At 41.1% G+C, this 16,685-nt stretch overlaps 2 protein-coding genes across 5 annotated transcripts in view; one reads left to right on the top strand and one right to left on the bottom strand.

Annotated features, from left to right (window-relative positions):
- LOC102453456 (uncharacterized) overlaps positions 1-1,578 on the bottom strand; it is a 13,807-nt gene extending 12,229 nt beyond the window's left edge. The window contains exon 1 of one of the 2 annotated variants that reach the window (XM_006134015.4): positions 1,445-1,578. Coding sequence is in view for 1 of the 2 variants with exons in the window: in XM_006134014.5 (XP_006134076.3) it covers positions 1,266-1,295 (30 nt within the window). In the remaining variant the exon portion in view is untranslated. The other variant, XM_006134014.5, reaches the window with a different exon arrangement.
- On the top strand, positions 1,527-16,685 carry TXNL4A (thioredoxin like 4A). Of its 3 annotated transcripts, none has more exons than XM_075921116.2 (4): positions 1,527-1,662; positions 3,621-3,793; positions 13,540-13,643; positions 16,102-16,685. In XM_075921116.2, the coding sequence occupies exons 2-4, from the start codon at positions 3,641-3,643 to the stop codon at positions 16,271-16,273; spliced, it is 429 nt and encodes a 142-aa protein (XP_075777231.1). In that variant the 5' UTR covers positions 1,527-1,662; positions 3,621-3,640; the 3' UTR covers positions 16,274-16,685. The 3 variants fall into 3 exon arrangements, with proteins under 3 accessions (XP_075777231.1, XP_089632481.1, XP_014434470.1); XM_089776355.1 differs by having other exon boundaries at positions 3,621-3,799; positions 13,546-13,643; XM_014578984.4 differs by lacking the exons at positions 1,527-1,662; positions 3,621-3,793 and adding an exon at positions 5,120-5,199.

Genomic DNA, 16,685 nt, shown 5'->3' with positions numbered 1-16,685 from the left:
CAGACAGTAACTCCTCACCCTACTCTTAATACAATGCTCTGATGCTGGGTATATCTACAAAGCAACTGGGATAACAGATACAAGCAAGCATATCTGAGCTAGCTCTAACTGAGCTAACTCACTAAAAATAGCAGACTAGCCACAGGAGTTCAGGCAGCAGTACAAGCTAGCTCAAGTCCATACCTGTGGTCCTAGGAGTACGTATCCCATTCTGCTATCTATGCTGCTGCAACTACATTACAATTTTTCAGCAAGTTAGTTTTGATAACTTTTGATAAAGCTAACTCAGCCAGGAATGCCTATGTATAGTATAACTGAACTGCCTGATTGCAGTGTAGACACACTCACAATGGTCCAGTGACAGAGATGTAGCCATGTTAGTCTGATCTTGCTAAAAGAAAAGGAAAAACTATGTAGCACCTTAAAGACTAACAAGATGGTTTATTAGGTGATGAGCTTTCGTGGGCCAAACCCACTTCCTCAGATCAAAATCTGGAAGAGAATTTGCATGAACATACATACCAAAGGAATACAATGGAAAAAAAAAGTGAACACATTATAAAACTGACAATAATGTGTTCACTTTTTTTTCATTGTAACACATTATTGTCAGTTTTATAATGTGTTCACTTTTTTTTTCCATTGTATTCCTTTGGTATGTATGTTCATGCAAATTCTCTTCCAGATTTTGATCTGAGGAAGTGGGTTTGGCCCACGAAAGCTCATCACCTAATAAACCATCTTGTTAGTCTTTAAAGTGCTGCATAGTCCCCACAATGGTCCAGTTCCCCACATTTTGGGGAGTCACATTAGAACGAAGGCTGTGTGTCTAGACTGCAGGGACTTTTCAAAAAAAGTAGCCTTTTTTTCCTAAAAAACTTCACTTGCGTCTAGACTGCAGCCGTGTTCTTTCGAAATTAAACCGAAAGCAGGCGGCTTTTCTTTCGACGGCGGTACCCCTCATTTCACGAGGAAGAACGCCTTTTTTCAAAAATGCTCTTTCGAAAAAAGGCGTTCTTGAATGCAAACAGGGCTTTTTCGAAAGAGAGCATCCAGACTGCCGGGGTGCGCTCTGTGGAAAAAGCGGCTTGCTTTTCCGAAAGAAGAGGTTGCAGTCTAGACGCTCTCTTTCGAAAGAGACGCACCCAAAGGGGGTGCAAAATGCATCCACTTTGTGCGTGGGCAGGGCTGTACAAAGAACTGCGCAAGCAATGGCGAAATATTGCCTGGAGCAGCAGGACGTACACAGGGAAGTATTTACATACGTGATTCGCTGGATCTCTCCATTGGGGCATCAGGCGGTGAGATATCTTGTTACAACTAACATGAGAAACTAAGAGTTTAAACGCCTATTTAATGATCCCCCCCCGCCGTTTTAGGGAGTTGGTTTGCTCCACCTCTCCACGTTCGTACAGGGACCCGTCAGAAAACAGCAAAAACTCACCCCCTGAAGGGAAGCCCTCAAGCAAGATGGCGAGACCACTCCTTCCGCCCGTGGCGGTGTTCTGCCGGGGCACGCACTCCGTCACTTCCGGCGCCCTCTCCGGGAGCTCGTCAAGCGCTGCGCATGGGAGTGCGCCCCCGGCTGGTCCCCGAGGGGCTCGCGGCGCGGTCGGGCCGTTGTGGCGCGTGGTGTCAGCAGCGGCGGTTGCTCTGTGGGAGGTGGGTGCCCCGGGGGTCGCAGGGCGGGCTGCGCGCGGACTGTTCTGGGAGGGGAGCCGCATGAACCTCCCTCCGGGCCGCTGCTGTGAGGGCAGCACGAAGGGCAGTAGGGAGGGGCCGTGGGGGGCCTGTATGAGAGGGGCCCTGGGGAACGGTGTGGGGGCCCTGGGAGAGGCTGTGGGGGTGGGGAGGGGGCGCTGAGGGGAGGGGGAGAGGCGAAGGCGGGACCTTGGGAAGCGTGTGGGGGAGGGGTGACGGGGGCACTGTGGGACTGGCCATGGAGGTGGGAGGGACGCTGGGGGAGGGGCTACAGGCGGTGCCATGGAAGGGGCCATAAGGGGGTGTGCCGGGGGAGGGGCTGTTATGTTTTTTTATGAATTTTAATAGCCCCATGTCATTGGCCCCATTTGCACCACTTTGCCCTCACTGGTGGCAACACCAACATCGCACCATCCCCCGCTAAGGGTGTTGAGGACTAGTCAACTAGTTGATTCCTCCCCTCCCCTGTACTGCCTCCATAAGATAGAGGCAGCAAAGGGGGGGAAGGGGTATTTCAAAGCCACAGCTCCGCACAGCTGAGCCAGGGATCAGCTGTGCGGTACTGCCTGCAGCCCCAGTACAGCTGATTCACAGCTCAGCTGTGCAGCGCTGCCCTTTCAAAATGCCCAAAGTCAGCTGGGGACTCTGCTGCCTCCATGTTTCAAAGGGGGAGCCACGGAGCCTGGGGTTAGCTGGGGAGTCCCCAGCTGGCACAGCATTTCCCCAGAAGCCAGGGTCAGCTGGGGAGGCCCCAGCTGATCCTGGGTTCCACTGAAATGCTGTGTGGAACTGGGGTCAGCAGTGAAGCAGGGGAGCTGACCCCGGACTCCAAGTGGCATGCAGCACAGCATGGAGTCCCGGGTCAGCGGGGGACTTATAGTCCCCCACTGACCCGGGGCTCCATGGCTTTGAAATGCACAAGAGCCTCCCACTGGGGACTCTTGTACATTTCAAACAGGCACCTGTGGAGTTCCATGTTCCTCCTTTGAAATGTACAAGAGCCCCAGCGGGGTCTCTTGTACAGTTTGAAGGATGAATGCGGAAGTGCCTGTCAAGTAATCGGTGGAAATTTCATTGACTTACTCAACTAGTCAGTTAACCGCATTTTAATATCCCTAATCCCCACCATGCAGAGGTTTATAGTAATCTTCGGTCCTGGAACTAGCAGTGCTAGGGCTGCTTCCATACCCCTTGGCTTGCCGTGGTTTCCATTATGCACATGTTTTACAATTTGATTCAATGGTTCTTGGCAGCACCCCTGGTAGTAACAACTCATTTAAAAATGGTGAATTTCGGAGAAAATTTGTTAGATCTCTGAATGTGGTACAGTACATCTGACTTGACTGCTGATATTGCTGGGCCTATTGGTAAAAGACTGAAAATAAGGGAATGGAGATCATGAGGGTTGAAAGAGTTTCTCTCCGTTCTTCCCATTCCTGGACAGGAGATCTTTCTGGACTGGCTGATGGTTGTCATGTGAACCCTGGTCCTGATCCATACTGAGCATTTCATTAAACATCTCCCACCACTACTTTAATGCCAGTGGTAGCACTTGTGTAGAGAGGTCACAGTGTAAATAACTAACATGTCATTGAGGGCTGTTCTGACAGGCTAGGAGGTCACACAATAGTAAAAATGCTCACTGTCATTCTATACTAGAAAATACTGGTGATGAAGCTGCAATGGTGGGAAATACTAAGAAAAAGCACAGTATAGACACAGGATTAGGAAAATTGGGTAGTCTTTATCAGAATTATTTCACTATCAATAATATTTGGGGGGGTGTTTTAAAAGGAATAAGTTAGGTCTGGGTACATGTACATGAGTTTAAATAGAATTGACAGGTGTTTATAATTAAAGTTAAGTAGATATCAGGAAGTAGAATTGTAAGTTCTTAGATGGTTTCTGTCCTTTTCCAGGTGTTACATAAAGTTTAAAGATGTCGTATATGCTTCCTCACTTACACAATGGCTGGCAAGTAGACCAGGCCATTCTTTCAGAAGAAGACCGTGTGGTGGTCATCCGGTTTGGACATGACTGGGATCCAACTTGTATGAAAATGGATGAAGTTTTATATAGTATTGCTGAGAAGGTAAATGTTGATTGTCATTTGAGATAATTATATGTTTCTGTTCAGCATCTGAAATTATTTGTTTTTTTTTAGTCTAAGGCAGTTTCTAAGGGTCTAGGCAATACATCCCACTTCTTCTGTTTCCTAAAAGAACTATATCTACATTGAATGAATGTGAAACAACTATCTACTTCCATAGTCACATGAAATAATTACCCACCATGTTGTTTAATATTTAACTGAATGGAAGCAGTACTACAAAATTCTAAAATTGAGCATCAGTCCTTGAGAATATTTTTCTTTTCTGACTGCTGGTAACTTAACATCTAATAGTCTAGGCCGTTGAAAGGGAAACTAGTTTCATTAATAGAACTGGTATGAACATTACAGGTAAGACTGAGCCATCATAGTCACTTGATACTCAGAATGTGTAATATTAATACACTAGCAACTTCACAGTTCTTTGGAATAGCTTTAAAAGTTTAGATGTTTTGGTATATATAGTTTTATTTTTAAAAGGTAAATTTTGAAATGCATGGAAAGAAATGTACTGAAACTCTATATTCAGGCTTGGCTGAAATTGATGCCACTCCTTTGACTTAGGGCATGCCCTTAGTTATACAAGGTCTGAAATGAATTTTAATCTGTACATATTGAGCCAGTCTCTTGAAGCTGTCTCAGATTGCAGTGATATTCTGTGACAAACCAATCACCCATTTAAGCATCTTAGATATTGAGAAAAAAAATTGAAGTATTGTTTACATAAGTTTGCGATTGGATATATTTTATCCTTTCATGTCCTCTTGGATAATGTTCTTGCATAATAGTGCAACTATACAGAATTCTTAGCAAATTATTTGTTAAACCTCATAAGAAAAAAAAAAAAGCAAACTGAAATGAAACAAGAACCTAGTCAGAAAGTCTGCTGTGAATTCACCTTAGTCAACAATTGCTTCCAAAATCATTTGTACAATTCTCTATACGTACAATTCGCTGTGTGCTCCAAATGTGAGGCTGTTTCTTGGCAGTCCTTTCTTGTCTATGGTAGTCTTAAAAAATTGTATTTCTCTTGATCATCTGGTTGTTGAAGCCTTCTGATAATTCTATTGTGTACATATCAAATATTGAGAAATGCAGGATTTAAGTTAAGACATTTCTTTAGCACAGATTCTTTACATTCTGTCTTTATTTATTTTTAATGTTGTGGAAATTGATGGAATATGTATAGGAATAGACTATTATCTACCTTTGGCAGGATTCTTGGCAATTTGGCAAACATACTGGCATTTCAGTTTTTGAGGGGAAAAAGAACAATGTAACTTTTTATTTAAAAATCTCCCTCTGCAGAAATGGCAGGTTAAAGGGGGAGATCCTTCCTCATCCTCTTGCTTACGAGCCATGTTTGGATCTCGCAGCTGTTTTAAAGAGTGAGTAAAAGTTCCAATTGTACAGGTGATTGTAATATAGAGCATAGTACAAAATGTTGCCATGCTAGCTGCCTGCTACACTTGAAGAAAATGTAGGTCTATTTCACTCAGTACTGAGGCAGGACTTTTTAAATTTTCAGTGCATTTTTAGGAAGTAGTAAGGAAGTACTTTATAATCACTGTGCAGTTGAATTTTATTGACCCGACTTTTCTATTTTGGCAAAAGAAACAAGAACAACAAGAACAAATTGCCAAAATGTAAAGTAGATTGTTACTGCTACTGTATCCTTGTTTACAGTTGAAATAAGCATTCATTTCAGTACAATGCATACTGAAATATTGCATACTTTAGAAAGTTTAACAAAAAGTATTGTTGTGTGAAGGGTTTCCATTTTTTTCAAGAGAAAAATGGAAGACTCGTGTATTTATAAAATATCATGGAAATATTTCAAATTATTTTTTGCAGCACAGTACACTCTTTCAGAGTGGGCTGCTGATTCCTGGAAACTCGTCCCTAGGGATACAAAGCTTTGGGTGCTAACTTTTTATATAATAAAAATATTTAAACAATATTTACGTAAAAAGCTAAGACTTGTCTGAAAGTAAATATCAAAACTCAAGGACCTCAAACCAGAAACTTTTTTTGTATTCATGACATTTGGTAGAGAATCACTTGGTCTCTGGCAAGTGATAGAATGAAATGAGTATCCATTGCTTTGCATCTGCTTAATGGTTGAAGGACAGACTAGCAATGGCATCTACTCAAGAAATTCCCACTTGTCCTTGTATTTCAATTTAGAGGCAAAAGCTGTAACAAGCGTTAACATGCAGGGTAGGAAGGTTAGAAAAATGTAGCTGCTATTAAAGCTGTTGATGTTAACCAATCATAAGCATAATGCTTTTAAATCACTTAGTAATTTTAAAGCCAAGAAAACACCGATTTTTTTTAAGCCCCTTCATCTGTTAATATATTGTTTAATTCAAAGGCATATTCCTCACCATAAAAACACTTCCTTGGGTCTCCTTCTCCCTTGCATCTTGATACACGTATTTGTTGCTACTAGTACTTCCTCCACTTCTTTTAGGATTGTGCAACAATTCCCTTTAAATCCTGTCCATCCCCCTTCTCTACCTCCTACAAATTACCCTGTATACCTCTTTGACTATCACTCAAGCTCTGAGAGAAACTTCCAACCCTCTTTGGCCTAATTGTACAGTTCCTGAGGTTTCCATTATACTTGTATGAAAACCACGTAACTTAACAGGTATTTTAAAAAGTTTCCAGCTAAAACAGTTTAACTGGTCAGTACAGAGGACGTAAAACTTAACTCACAGTGCAATCAAGATTTTTATAATATATTTGATATCCCAACAAGAAAGCAGTTATGTAAGTATAAAGTCTTATTTACAACTATCAGAAGTGGAGTGAAAGTAAATGTAGACTCATTCAACTTTGTTTTGCAGTTGTATTTCAACTTTGAAGGAGTACCATTTTTTTTTCTGGAGAAGTATTGTAAAGGGCATTAGGAGGAAAGACCTTGGAAGGAATAAGGAATTTGCTTTTTCTTATGCCTGATGTAAAGCCTTAAGCTAGTAAATGGGAAATAATATTATACAGATGAACATTAATTTTGCTGGGTTATATGAGGGGAAGTAAGTGGGAAAATATGTATTACGCTAATAACATTTGATATTGTGGAATGCAAGGGAATGACCCCCCCCCCTTTTTTTTTTAAACCCCTGGTCGGGGATCAATTCTAAAATGTGGCTTAGTACTGGTTTACCAAATATTTCTAGCCCTGAGAAGTATTAAAATGTTAACCATTTTTAAAGTCCATCATTTAACACTAAACTTCTTTGGATATGTATATCAAATACTGTAGAACTACATTAGCTTCGCAAAATGTATGTAAATATAATTATTTACTTCTGACTGGGTTCCCTCGCAACAGGTGTGATAGGCTTTTAGGATATATGTTGCTGCTTTATTCAACAGGAGCTTCAATCGGCCATTGAAGTTAAGTGAAGCAATTTCCAACTTTTTTATTTTCTTGGTCCACATATGCTTCACTCAATTTCATTGGTGTCAGCTTTTCTTGAATATGGAAGAAGAAACCATATTCCATTACAGTGTTGGACTTGGATGGTCTCTCAGTCTTTGAGGAAGGAAACATAACAGAGGTGTAGATATTATCAGTGGAATTGTTGAAGTTCTGCATAGAACTTAAAGAACAAAAATACCAAAAACATTGAGAAACACAATCATAATAGCCATGCTTCCCCGCGTAGTCTCCATCTCTTCCATTTCAACATATTAGTGTGCAGTACTCCTATTAACTTATGAGCTTAGAATGAATGCTTATACTTTTTTAAATCAATATTCAGGTGGTATGAAGCATTGGTTCTAGTGCTAACAGTTCCTTATAAGCAGCTATTAAAATCAGACTGGAATGAAAAGTTAAGTGGAGGAAGATAGGTTGGCAGCAATAAGTGATACTTGTGGTCTGACACCTTGCAAATATTCTGTCCAATAACATTCTTTTTTCCAATTTCAGAATAAGGTAATATTTAGTCTGAGAGTGCTAAAAGAATGTTTTTCTGAAAGTCTCATTGATTTAACTGATTTACTGCAAAGATTTTTACATATTCAGTCACATTTTTATAGGTGCCTTCATTTTACATTTGTAAAATGTAAATGATTCATTTATCATATTTGTACTTCCCTTGAAAAAGTAAATGTTTAGAAAACTATTTAATACAATACCTGTGTCCGATTGTAGATTCAAACAAACATGATTCTGGAATGCATTAACAGGAGTGTTGTGAGCAGGACACAAAAAGTCATTCTTCTGCTCTACTCTGCGCTGATTAAGCCTCAATTAGAGTATTGTGTCCACATCTTTCTTGAAATGTGTTGTCCAGAATTGGAGAAATTGGAGAAGGTCCAGAGAAGAGCAACAAAAATGACTTAAAGGTCTAGAAAACATGACCTATGATGGAAGACTGAAAGAATTGAGCTTGTTTAGTTAGAAAAAGAGAAGACTAAGAGGGGACATGATAGCAGTTTTCAAGTATCTAAAAGGGTGTTACAAGGAGGAGGGAGAAAAATTGTTCTCCTTGGCCTTTGAGGATCGGACAGGAAGCAATGGGCTTAATCTGCAGCAAGGGAGGTTTAGTAGGTTGGACATTAGGAAAAATTGCCGAACTGTCAGGGTGGTTAAACACTGGAATAAATTGTCTAGGGGGGTTGTGGAATCTTCATCACTGGAGATATTTAAGACAGACATTTATCGGGGATGACCTAGACAGTGCTTGGTCCTGCCTTGAGTGTGGGGGACTGGACTCGATGACCTCTCAAGGTCCCCTTCCAGTTCTATGATTCTAATTTCAGTGGAATTATAACTGTGCCTGCTGCAGTTGTCTTTAAGTATATTTGTAGCTGACTGGGTACTATCATGATTTGCTTTTTTCAGTATTTTATTTTCTTCTCTGGTTTGAAGTAGGGATGTAAGTGACTAGTCGACTACCTGATGATAGGGATGCTAAATTTTAATTAATCAACTAATCAAGTAGTTGTTGGATTAGTCGATTGGGGGGGCACTTCCTATCTAGCTGTGCCTCTCCCTTTGAAATGTACGAGTCACCCACAGGGACTGCTTAGGTCCCTGCTCCTGTGCCTCTCCTTTTGAAATGTACAAGAGCCACGGGTCATTTCAAAGGGAGAAGCACAGCAGTTGGGACGTCTCTGCCTCCTGCAGAGACAGTGCTGGGGGAAATTGGCTTTTAAGCTGGCTCCCCCCCAGCACTGGCTCCTGTTCTCCTTCACTCCTTGCTGCCTCTCTCTGATAGAGGCAGCAAGGGTGAGAAAGTGACTAGTTGAGTGACCACTCAACTATCCGATAAGCTAATGCTTTTCAGGTCGTCACTAGTCGAGTCACTACTTGACTAGTTGCTTTCCCCCTTTTGCTGTCTCTGCATCAGAAGCAGCAAGGGGTGGGAGTAGGAGCCAGTGCTGTAGGGAGCTGGCTTAAATTGGGTTCCCCCCAGCACTGTCTCCTCAGAGGGACAAGGGAAGCAGAGGCGCAACGGGAAATCTGGGGCAAGCTGGGACTCAAACAGTCTCCACTCACACCAGGTTCCTACTGCTGAGCCTCTGCTTTTTTAAATGTAGTAAGAGCCATGGGCAGCTCTTACTACATTTAAAAGGCAGAGGCGCAGTATAGCAAGTGCTCTTCCTGTCAACTACTCGATTGGCTGATTAATTGAAATTTAACATCCCTAGTTTGCAGTACCTGTATTAAAGTTACTGTTCAGTGTCTTGTTACCACATCTGACTTCTAGATAGAAGCTGCTATTCTGAAATGTTATGGAACTAGTTTTATTCACTAAGCAGTGGCCGCAAACTGGACATGCCCATGGGGGGGGGGGTGCAGAGGAACTTACGGGGTGGCATGCAGCAGGCTCTGGGAATGGGAAAGGGAGTGCCACCCACCCCATCTCTGCCACCAGACCAACTATGACCCCCAGCCACAGCTCTGGCCTCAGCAGTGGCAGCTTTGGTTTCCCTCCTGTTCTGCCTTAATTTCCGCCCCCCCCCCCCCCCCCCCCAGCTAGTTCTGCCTTAATTTCCACTTTGTCTCAGGTGAGATCTGCCGCTAGCCCAGGGGTGGGTAAGAGAGCATAAGAACAGCCATACTGGGTCAGACCAAAGGTCCATATAGCCCAGTATCCTGTCTGTCGACAATGGCCAATACCAGATGCCCCAGAGGGATGGATCACAACAGGTAATCCTCATGTGATCCCTTCCCGTCACACCTCCAGAGTAAGTGGTTTGATCCAGTCCACAGATGCCCTGCCACTCCCCTGCCCCTAGGCCAAGTCTCCTCCCCTGCCTTGCAAGGGATGCATGATACTTGGAATACAGCTGATGGCTCACTCTTAAGCGCCACACGTCCCTTGCATGGTGGGAGGAGACTTTGTCCACATCCTCTGCCCCCAGGCCAATCATGGCCCAGGGGTAGGGGAGTATAGAAGTGTTCTGGCCTGCCTGGTGTCCCTTCTGCCTGAAGCCCCCTCCACCCCCTTTCCAGAGCAGCTTAGGGCCACTTCAGAAATGTATGAAGTGGCCCGCTTTCTAAAATTATTGCCCACCCTTGCTCTATCCCAGGCTCTTCACTCATCCCTCAGTAGTGGCTACTTTAGTATTTCTTGCACTAAGTAAAAATAATTTCTCTAAGGAAAAATATTTTACTTACTTCTTCATATATATTTTTTTATATTCTTTTGTGCTTCAAAAATAGAAATGTTTGTGCTTTGGTTCATCACACATTCTTCCTTTTGCAATAATGCTCTTTCATGAAACAAAGTATATTTTTAAAACTGGAGAATGTAATCTCAAGGTTAGTCACAAGCTAATTTTATTCAAGGATTAAATTTAGTGTCAAAGAATTTTAGGTTTTTGCTGACAAATGTGCAAAAGGAAAATTGCATCTTAGTGCTTGGTGTTGTACGTGTCAATCACCTGGTAGTTCTTCCAGGAGAAACAGAAAAGTGAAAATAATACTGTCTTAGTTTCACTGTGCTGATGAAGTCGTTTCCTCCAAAATCAACTTGGAAGTAATCAATTACTTCAGAAGATTATCTAATTTGATCCTTTCATACAGTAACTTTATGGGTAATGTGAACTCTGTCCTTGGGAAATAAGTATTGTGATGCTTGCAACACTATAAAGTGAAAATTGCATCAGATTACCACAAACATTATAAACTACAATAAAAGCTATTTTAGCTGGCACTTCACCATCCAGAAAGATGTATAAACCAGCATTTCTGATATTAATTGAAAGTCCATTTTTTACATCATTTAGTGCAGGGCCGGCAGACTCCTTACCTGGCTTTGTGTGGCTCCCCGGAAGTGGTGATATGTCCCTGCTACTCCTAGGCAGAAGAACAGCAGACTCGGCCACTTCCCTTGGCTGGGAATCATGGCTAGCGGGAGGTGTGGGGGTGGTGCCTACAGGCAAGGGCAGTGTGCAGAGCTACCTAGCCAGGCATCTGCCTAGGAGTAACATGGATATACCATTTTTTTGCTTGGTAAGTGCTGCTTGGATTTGGCTTGGCACCCCTTCTTTTCATGCATCAGCCCCTACCCCAAGGCCCTTTCTATACCGACTCCTTACCAGCGCTCGCATTTTGCACTCCCTCTCCTACGCGGCCCTTGAGTCCCCATTTGACTTACCAGCATTCCCCCAACATGATGGATAATAAAACTTGTACTGTATTTTGACTTTGTAAAGGTACAGAAATTTTTACCAAATTTTAGTTTTATTGTTATTAAATGTGTACAAACTTTGAGGTTTGATACTGTGTCCAAATATAAACTTAATGTTTTTGGCAGACATTTAGATTATGATGTATACCAATTGGCTTTGTCACTTTGTAAACAAATAAAAAATCAAGATACGTTCTTAAAGTACCTACTATTGTATATGCATTTGCAGACTTTTAAAATGACTAATTGCTATTTACACTGGACAAAACAAGTGCTTGCCTGATATTGTATAATTCCATATTGATTTTTTTAATGTTATGTAATATTTGTTTAATCATATTTTGTTTTTGGTTATTCTTGTGTTTTACTTTAGAGTGCTAATTTTCCTAGTTAACCATTTAAAAAGGGTGTGCAGTACCGTAACTCTTTGCTGTTACACATGTGTTATAGAAGTGAGCAAGTATAATCACATAAACATTTCTCAACTGGTTTTTTTTGTTTTTGTTTCTGAAACTTAGATACACAGGTGCAATATTATTGAAAATATCCATGTATACAAGAATTAATGATGTCCAGTATGCTTAGTGACCTACATCTTCATATCAGTTCTTTTTTACAGATTTTAATAATTTGCTCCTATGCCTGTGGGCTTTACATTTTATTTGCACTGGCAGTATAGCTTATTCAGCAAATTAGGAAATTAACCATAAATTTAGTAAAACCCTCTTCTAAATGTACTCTGCATGTACCAAGTGCAATCTTCAGTGCATAATAACTCTATAAAATTAAATCCTATTTTTGTCAGCACTCTCAAAAGTACTCCTCAATGAGGAATATTTCTGTGCCAAATTAAAACTTTTTGGCTTGACATTTGGACTTCATAGCCAGGGCTTGACAAACCATGGCGAAATCTACTTGCCAGCCCTGCACTGCGCATGCGCCAGTCCCGCATTGTGCATGTGCATGCCGCCGGTGAACGGGGGCGATCAACTGAAATCTACTTGACATGGGCAAGTAGATTCACTGATTTGTCGAGCCCTGTTCATAACTATCCGAAAAACAGAAGGTTTTTTTTTTTAATTCTGAGATTATTGAGGTTTTTCCTACTGTTCTGTTCAATAATAGCTAACCTAACTTTGTTCAAACTTTTCTTAAATTTTCTGCTTTGACACTGACAAAATATGGAAAACTTCATCTTTATGGATGAAAGTTTTAGGAAGTCATAAACTGAAAATTGACTATATACATTTTAATCCTTCAACAACCTTAATGATAGCATTTACTAGCTCTTTTATCTTAAAAATATTTAGGGTCAGGCATAGAATTGAGATGAAGACTCAACAGAGTTTGTCCTTACTTACTTCTGGTACGTCTACCCTTGCACGCTAGTTCAAACTAAGGATGCAAATGTAGGCATTCGAAATAGTCAATGAAGCGGGGATTTAAATATCCCACGCTTCATTAGCATGATCTCGCCGGCGTGTTACTCCAATCAACAGCTGTTTCAAAAGTGAAAGTGCGCGCTGGGACACGCGCTGAGACCAAACCCCTTGGTTCGAACTAACGTTACTCCTGAGGAACCAAAGGGTTTGGTTCAAACTAACGCATCCCGGCACGCACTTTCACTTTCGAAACAGCTGTTGATCGGAGTAGCATGCTGATGAGATCATGCTAATGAAGTGTGGGATAGTTAAATCCCCGCTTCATTGACTATTTTGAATGCCTACATTTGCATCCCTACTTCGAATTAGGGTGCAAGTGTAGATATGCCCTTGTTTAATACATACCATTTTCTGCTACTGGATATGAATTTCTTATCTCTCTAAAATTAATGTTTTGCTTTTATTGTGTTAAATATATTTATCTTTCAAACGTTTAAAAACAGTTAGAAATGGCAAAAGGAAATAAATATTTGTGTGACTGTTAATGAACATCTTGCAGTTATTACTGCCAAACTTAGGCATGGTTTTTCTAAAATCTATCATATATATTTTGGATAAATAAACATCTTGCTACAGTATTTTGCTCTCTTTAAAATTTTGTCTTTTTTTAAATTTTGTTCTCCTGCAGGTAAAGAATTTTGCTGTTATTTATCTTGTGGATATTACAGAAGTACCTGACTTCAATAAGATGTATGAGTTATATGATCCCTGTACAGTAATGTTTTTCTTTAGGTATGTTTTGCCCTTAATTATAATCCACAATATATTATATGCATCTTATATATGCTTGTGTATTTTTAAAAACACTGAAGAGGGTATTATGCTTATGTACAAGTAAGTGCATTCAAGTTCAGCGTGGCTCTTTCTCCCATTAATCTAAACCCTATGAGTACGTCTAGACTGCAAGGCTATTTCAGGGATATTGGAGGTATCCCGGGATAGCTACCCCGCATCTAAGGAATGCGTCTGCTATTTCAAAATAATTTATGAAATAACGGATGTGCTATTTCAGCATCCCTGTAAACCTCGTTCCACGAGGAATAAAGGATGTCTCGAAATAGCGTTTTCATGCCGTGTAGATGTAACAAATTTCAAAATAGCCTATTTCAAAATAAGATACGCAATTTGCATATTGCAAATTGCATATCTTATTTCAATTTTAGAGTGCAGTCTAGATCAGTGGTCCCCAACTTTTAGAGGCACCCGGGGGTGGGGCCACTGCCGCGCCGGGTGCACGGGGGCGGGGCCGCGTGTCCTGGGGCATGCCAGGGGCGGGGATGCCCTTGCACTCGGCGCCGGCATGTACCCCGGGGCCGGGGCCGCCCAAGCGCCTTGTGCCGTGGGCCCGGGGCCGGCGCCGCCGCGCGTCTGGGGCCGGCACAGGCGCCATGCGCCCGCATGTGCCCAAGGGCTGGGGCCGCCCGAGAGCTACGCGCCTGGGGCCGGCGCCTCCAGTGTGCTGCGCTCTGGGGGCGGGGCCAGCCCAGGTTGTCGGCAGGCGCACACAAATGCCCCGGCGGGCGCCATGGCGGGGACGACTGGTCTAGATGTTCCCATAAAGCTTAACACCGTGTACCAATTCTTCAATAATGCTGATCCTGTGACCCGTTGCCACTTAGCACCGAATGATAAAAACAGTACTACCATGTAGAATAGTGATAGAAATGTAGCCGTGTTAGTCTGGTGTAGCTGAAATAAAATACAGGACGCTGTAGCACTTTAAAGACTAACAAGATGGTTTATTAGATGACCTGGGGATCTGAGGAAGTGGGTCTGGCCCACGAAAGCTCATCATCTAATAAACCATCTTGTTAGTCTTTAAAGTGCTACATAGTCCTGTATTTTGTTTCAGTACTACCATGAACCAAGATGCTGCTGCAAATAAAGCCTGGCCTACACTAAGAACTGTAGTTCATGATTGTGAAAAATCCACACCTCAAACAACATAGTCAAACCCACCTAACCCCCATTGTAGACAGTGCTAAGTAGACAAAAGCATTATCTGATTGACCTAGATAACACCTCTCAGGGGAGGTGGATTGCCTATCCTGACAGAAGAACATCTCATCAGCATAGATAGTGTCTTCACTGAAGTGCTACAGCAGATGCTGCTGCAGCATTTTAAGTTAAGATAAACCCTGAGTTCCTGACTGTGGGCTGAATTTTTATTCTAGGGCCATCTTCATCTCTGAGTACAGTGAGAAGTTAAATGGCAGTGATTTAAATCTAAGTATTCTAAATGCAATATTTTATCATTGGCATTTTATGTTAATTTATGCCATGTGGCTTAAATCAGTCTGGTAATTTTCCTCACATTGGACTCATTGAAGTCAATGGAGAATTTCAATTGGAAGAGGCCCACTGCACACAGGAAGTATTACTATATATATTCATCTCCATGCAGAGTTTTAAAAAAGTTTTCTTCATTTTCTTCTTTCGTGCTGTCTGGCTGCAGACAACACTGTAACTATTAAAATTAGCTATTTTGCATGTTTGAGTATGCGCAGTGGCTGATTTTTAGAAGTTAGAATCATAGAATAATAGGACTGGAAGGGACCTCAAGAGGTCATCGAGACCAGCCCCCCTCCCTCAAGGCAGGACCAAGCTCCACCTACACCATCCCTGACAGATGTCTATCTAACCTGTTCTTAAATATCTCCAGAGAGGGAGATTCCACCACCTCCCTTGGCAATTTATTCCAATATTTAACTATTAAGTTAAAGATATACAGATACGAGCCCTAAATGTATTTATGAATTTATACATTTAATATGTAAATGTTAATATCTATATCTTAGTTGAAATGTCTTTCATTTTCTAGAGTAGTAGTACTGCTGAACTTCTTGCATTTGTTCTTCAAAATATCAAGCAAATACAAAAGTGTGGCTACATTTAAAAGGATTTTGCCAACATAAAATTAAATCTTTACTGTAATTCAATGTTCCCTTTAAGTTTTTCCATATATGTGCATAATACATTTTGTTTTGTGCACCGAGGCATGTCCAAATGTGCACCACCAATAGAAACACATGCTTCTGCTGATAATATTCTGCCATTTAGTGTAATACTTATTTATTGCTCTACATTTATATGTTAGAGCTACATGTTGCAGAGCTCTTGAGACCTGTGAAATATTATGAGACAGAATAATGTATCATACTGACCCGTATTTTTCTTTTTCTTCTTAAAGGAATAAACACATCATGATTGATTTAGGTACAGGTAACAACAACAAGATTAACTGGGCGATGGAAGATAAGCAAGAAATGATCGACATTATAGAAACAGTTTATAGAGGAGCTCGTAAAGGTAGAGGTCTCGTGGTGTCGCCAAAAGACTATTCTACCAAATACAGATATTGAGATTTTGTGAGATTTGCTTTCTCTTTTCATCCACTTCCAAATACACACAATTATCCTTTGTATATAAAAGTTGACTTACGTATTTTTTTATGAACATGTTTTGAAATCTTATTTAAAAACTTAGTCAAGTCTCATTTGAAAAAATAGAAGACATGAAGTCTGGAACCATTTGATTTCAGAAGTAAAATAGGTGGATTATTCCTTTTGAATGAAAGGACTTCAACTCTCCAAATGCTGACACCTCAGTGTAATATATTTTTAACGCAAATCTGTTCTTAGAAAAAATTGTAAAAAATGTGACAAGTTGCAACAAATGTACATGGAAAACTTTGAAGCCTTTTAATGGAAAAAAGTACTGCTGTTGTGTGTTTGCCTTTAGTTATCTTTAATAATAAAAGTATTTGTCTTTTAA

Source organism: Pelodiscus sinensis, chromosome 2, assembly GCF_052426305.1.
Source record: "Pelodiscus sinensis isolate ZL-2025 chromosome 2, ASM5242630v1, whole genome shotgun sequence".
Taxonomy (NCBI): Eukaryota; Metazoa; Chordata; order Testudines; family Trionychidae; genus Pelodiscus; species Pelodiscus sinensis.
Note: the sequence above shows the minus strand (reverse complement) of the source record. Positions and strands in the feature narration are given on the sequence as shown.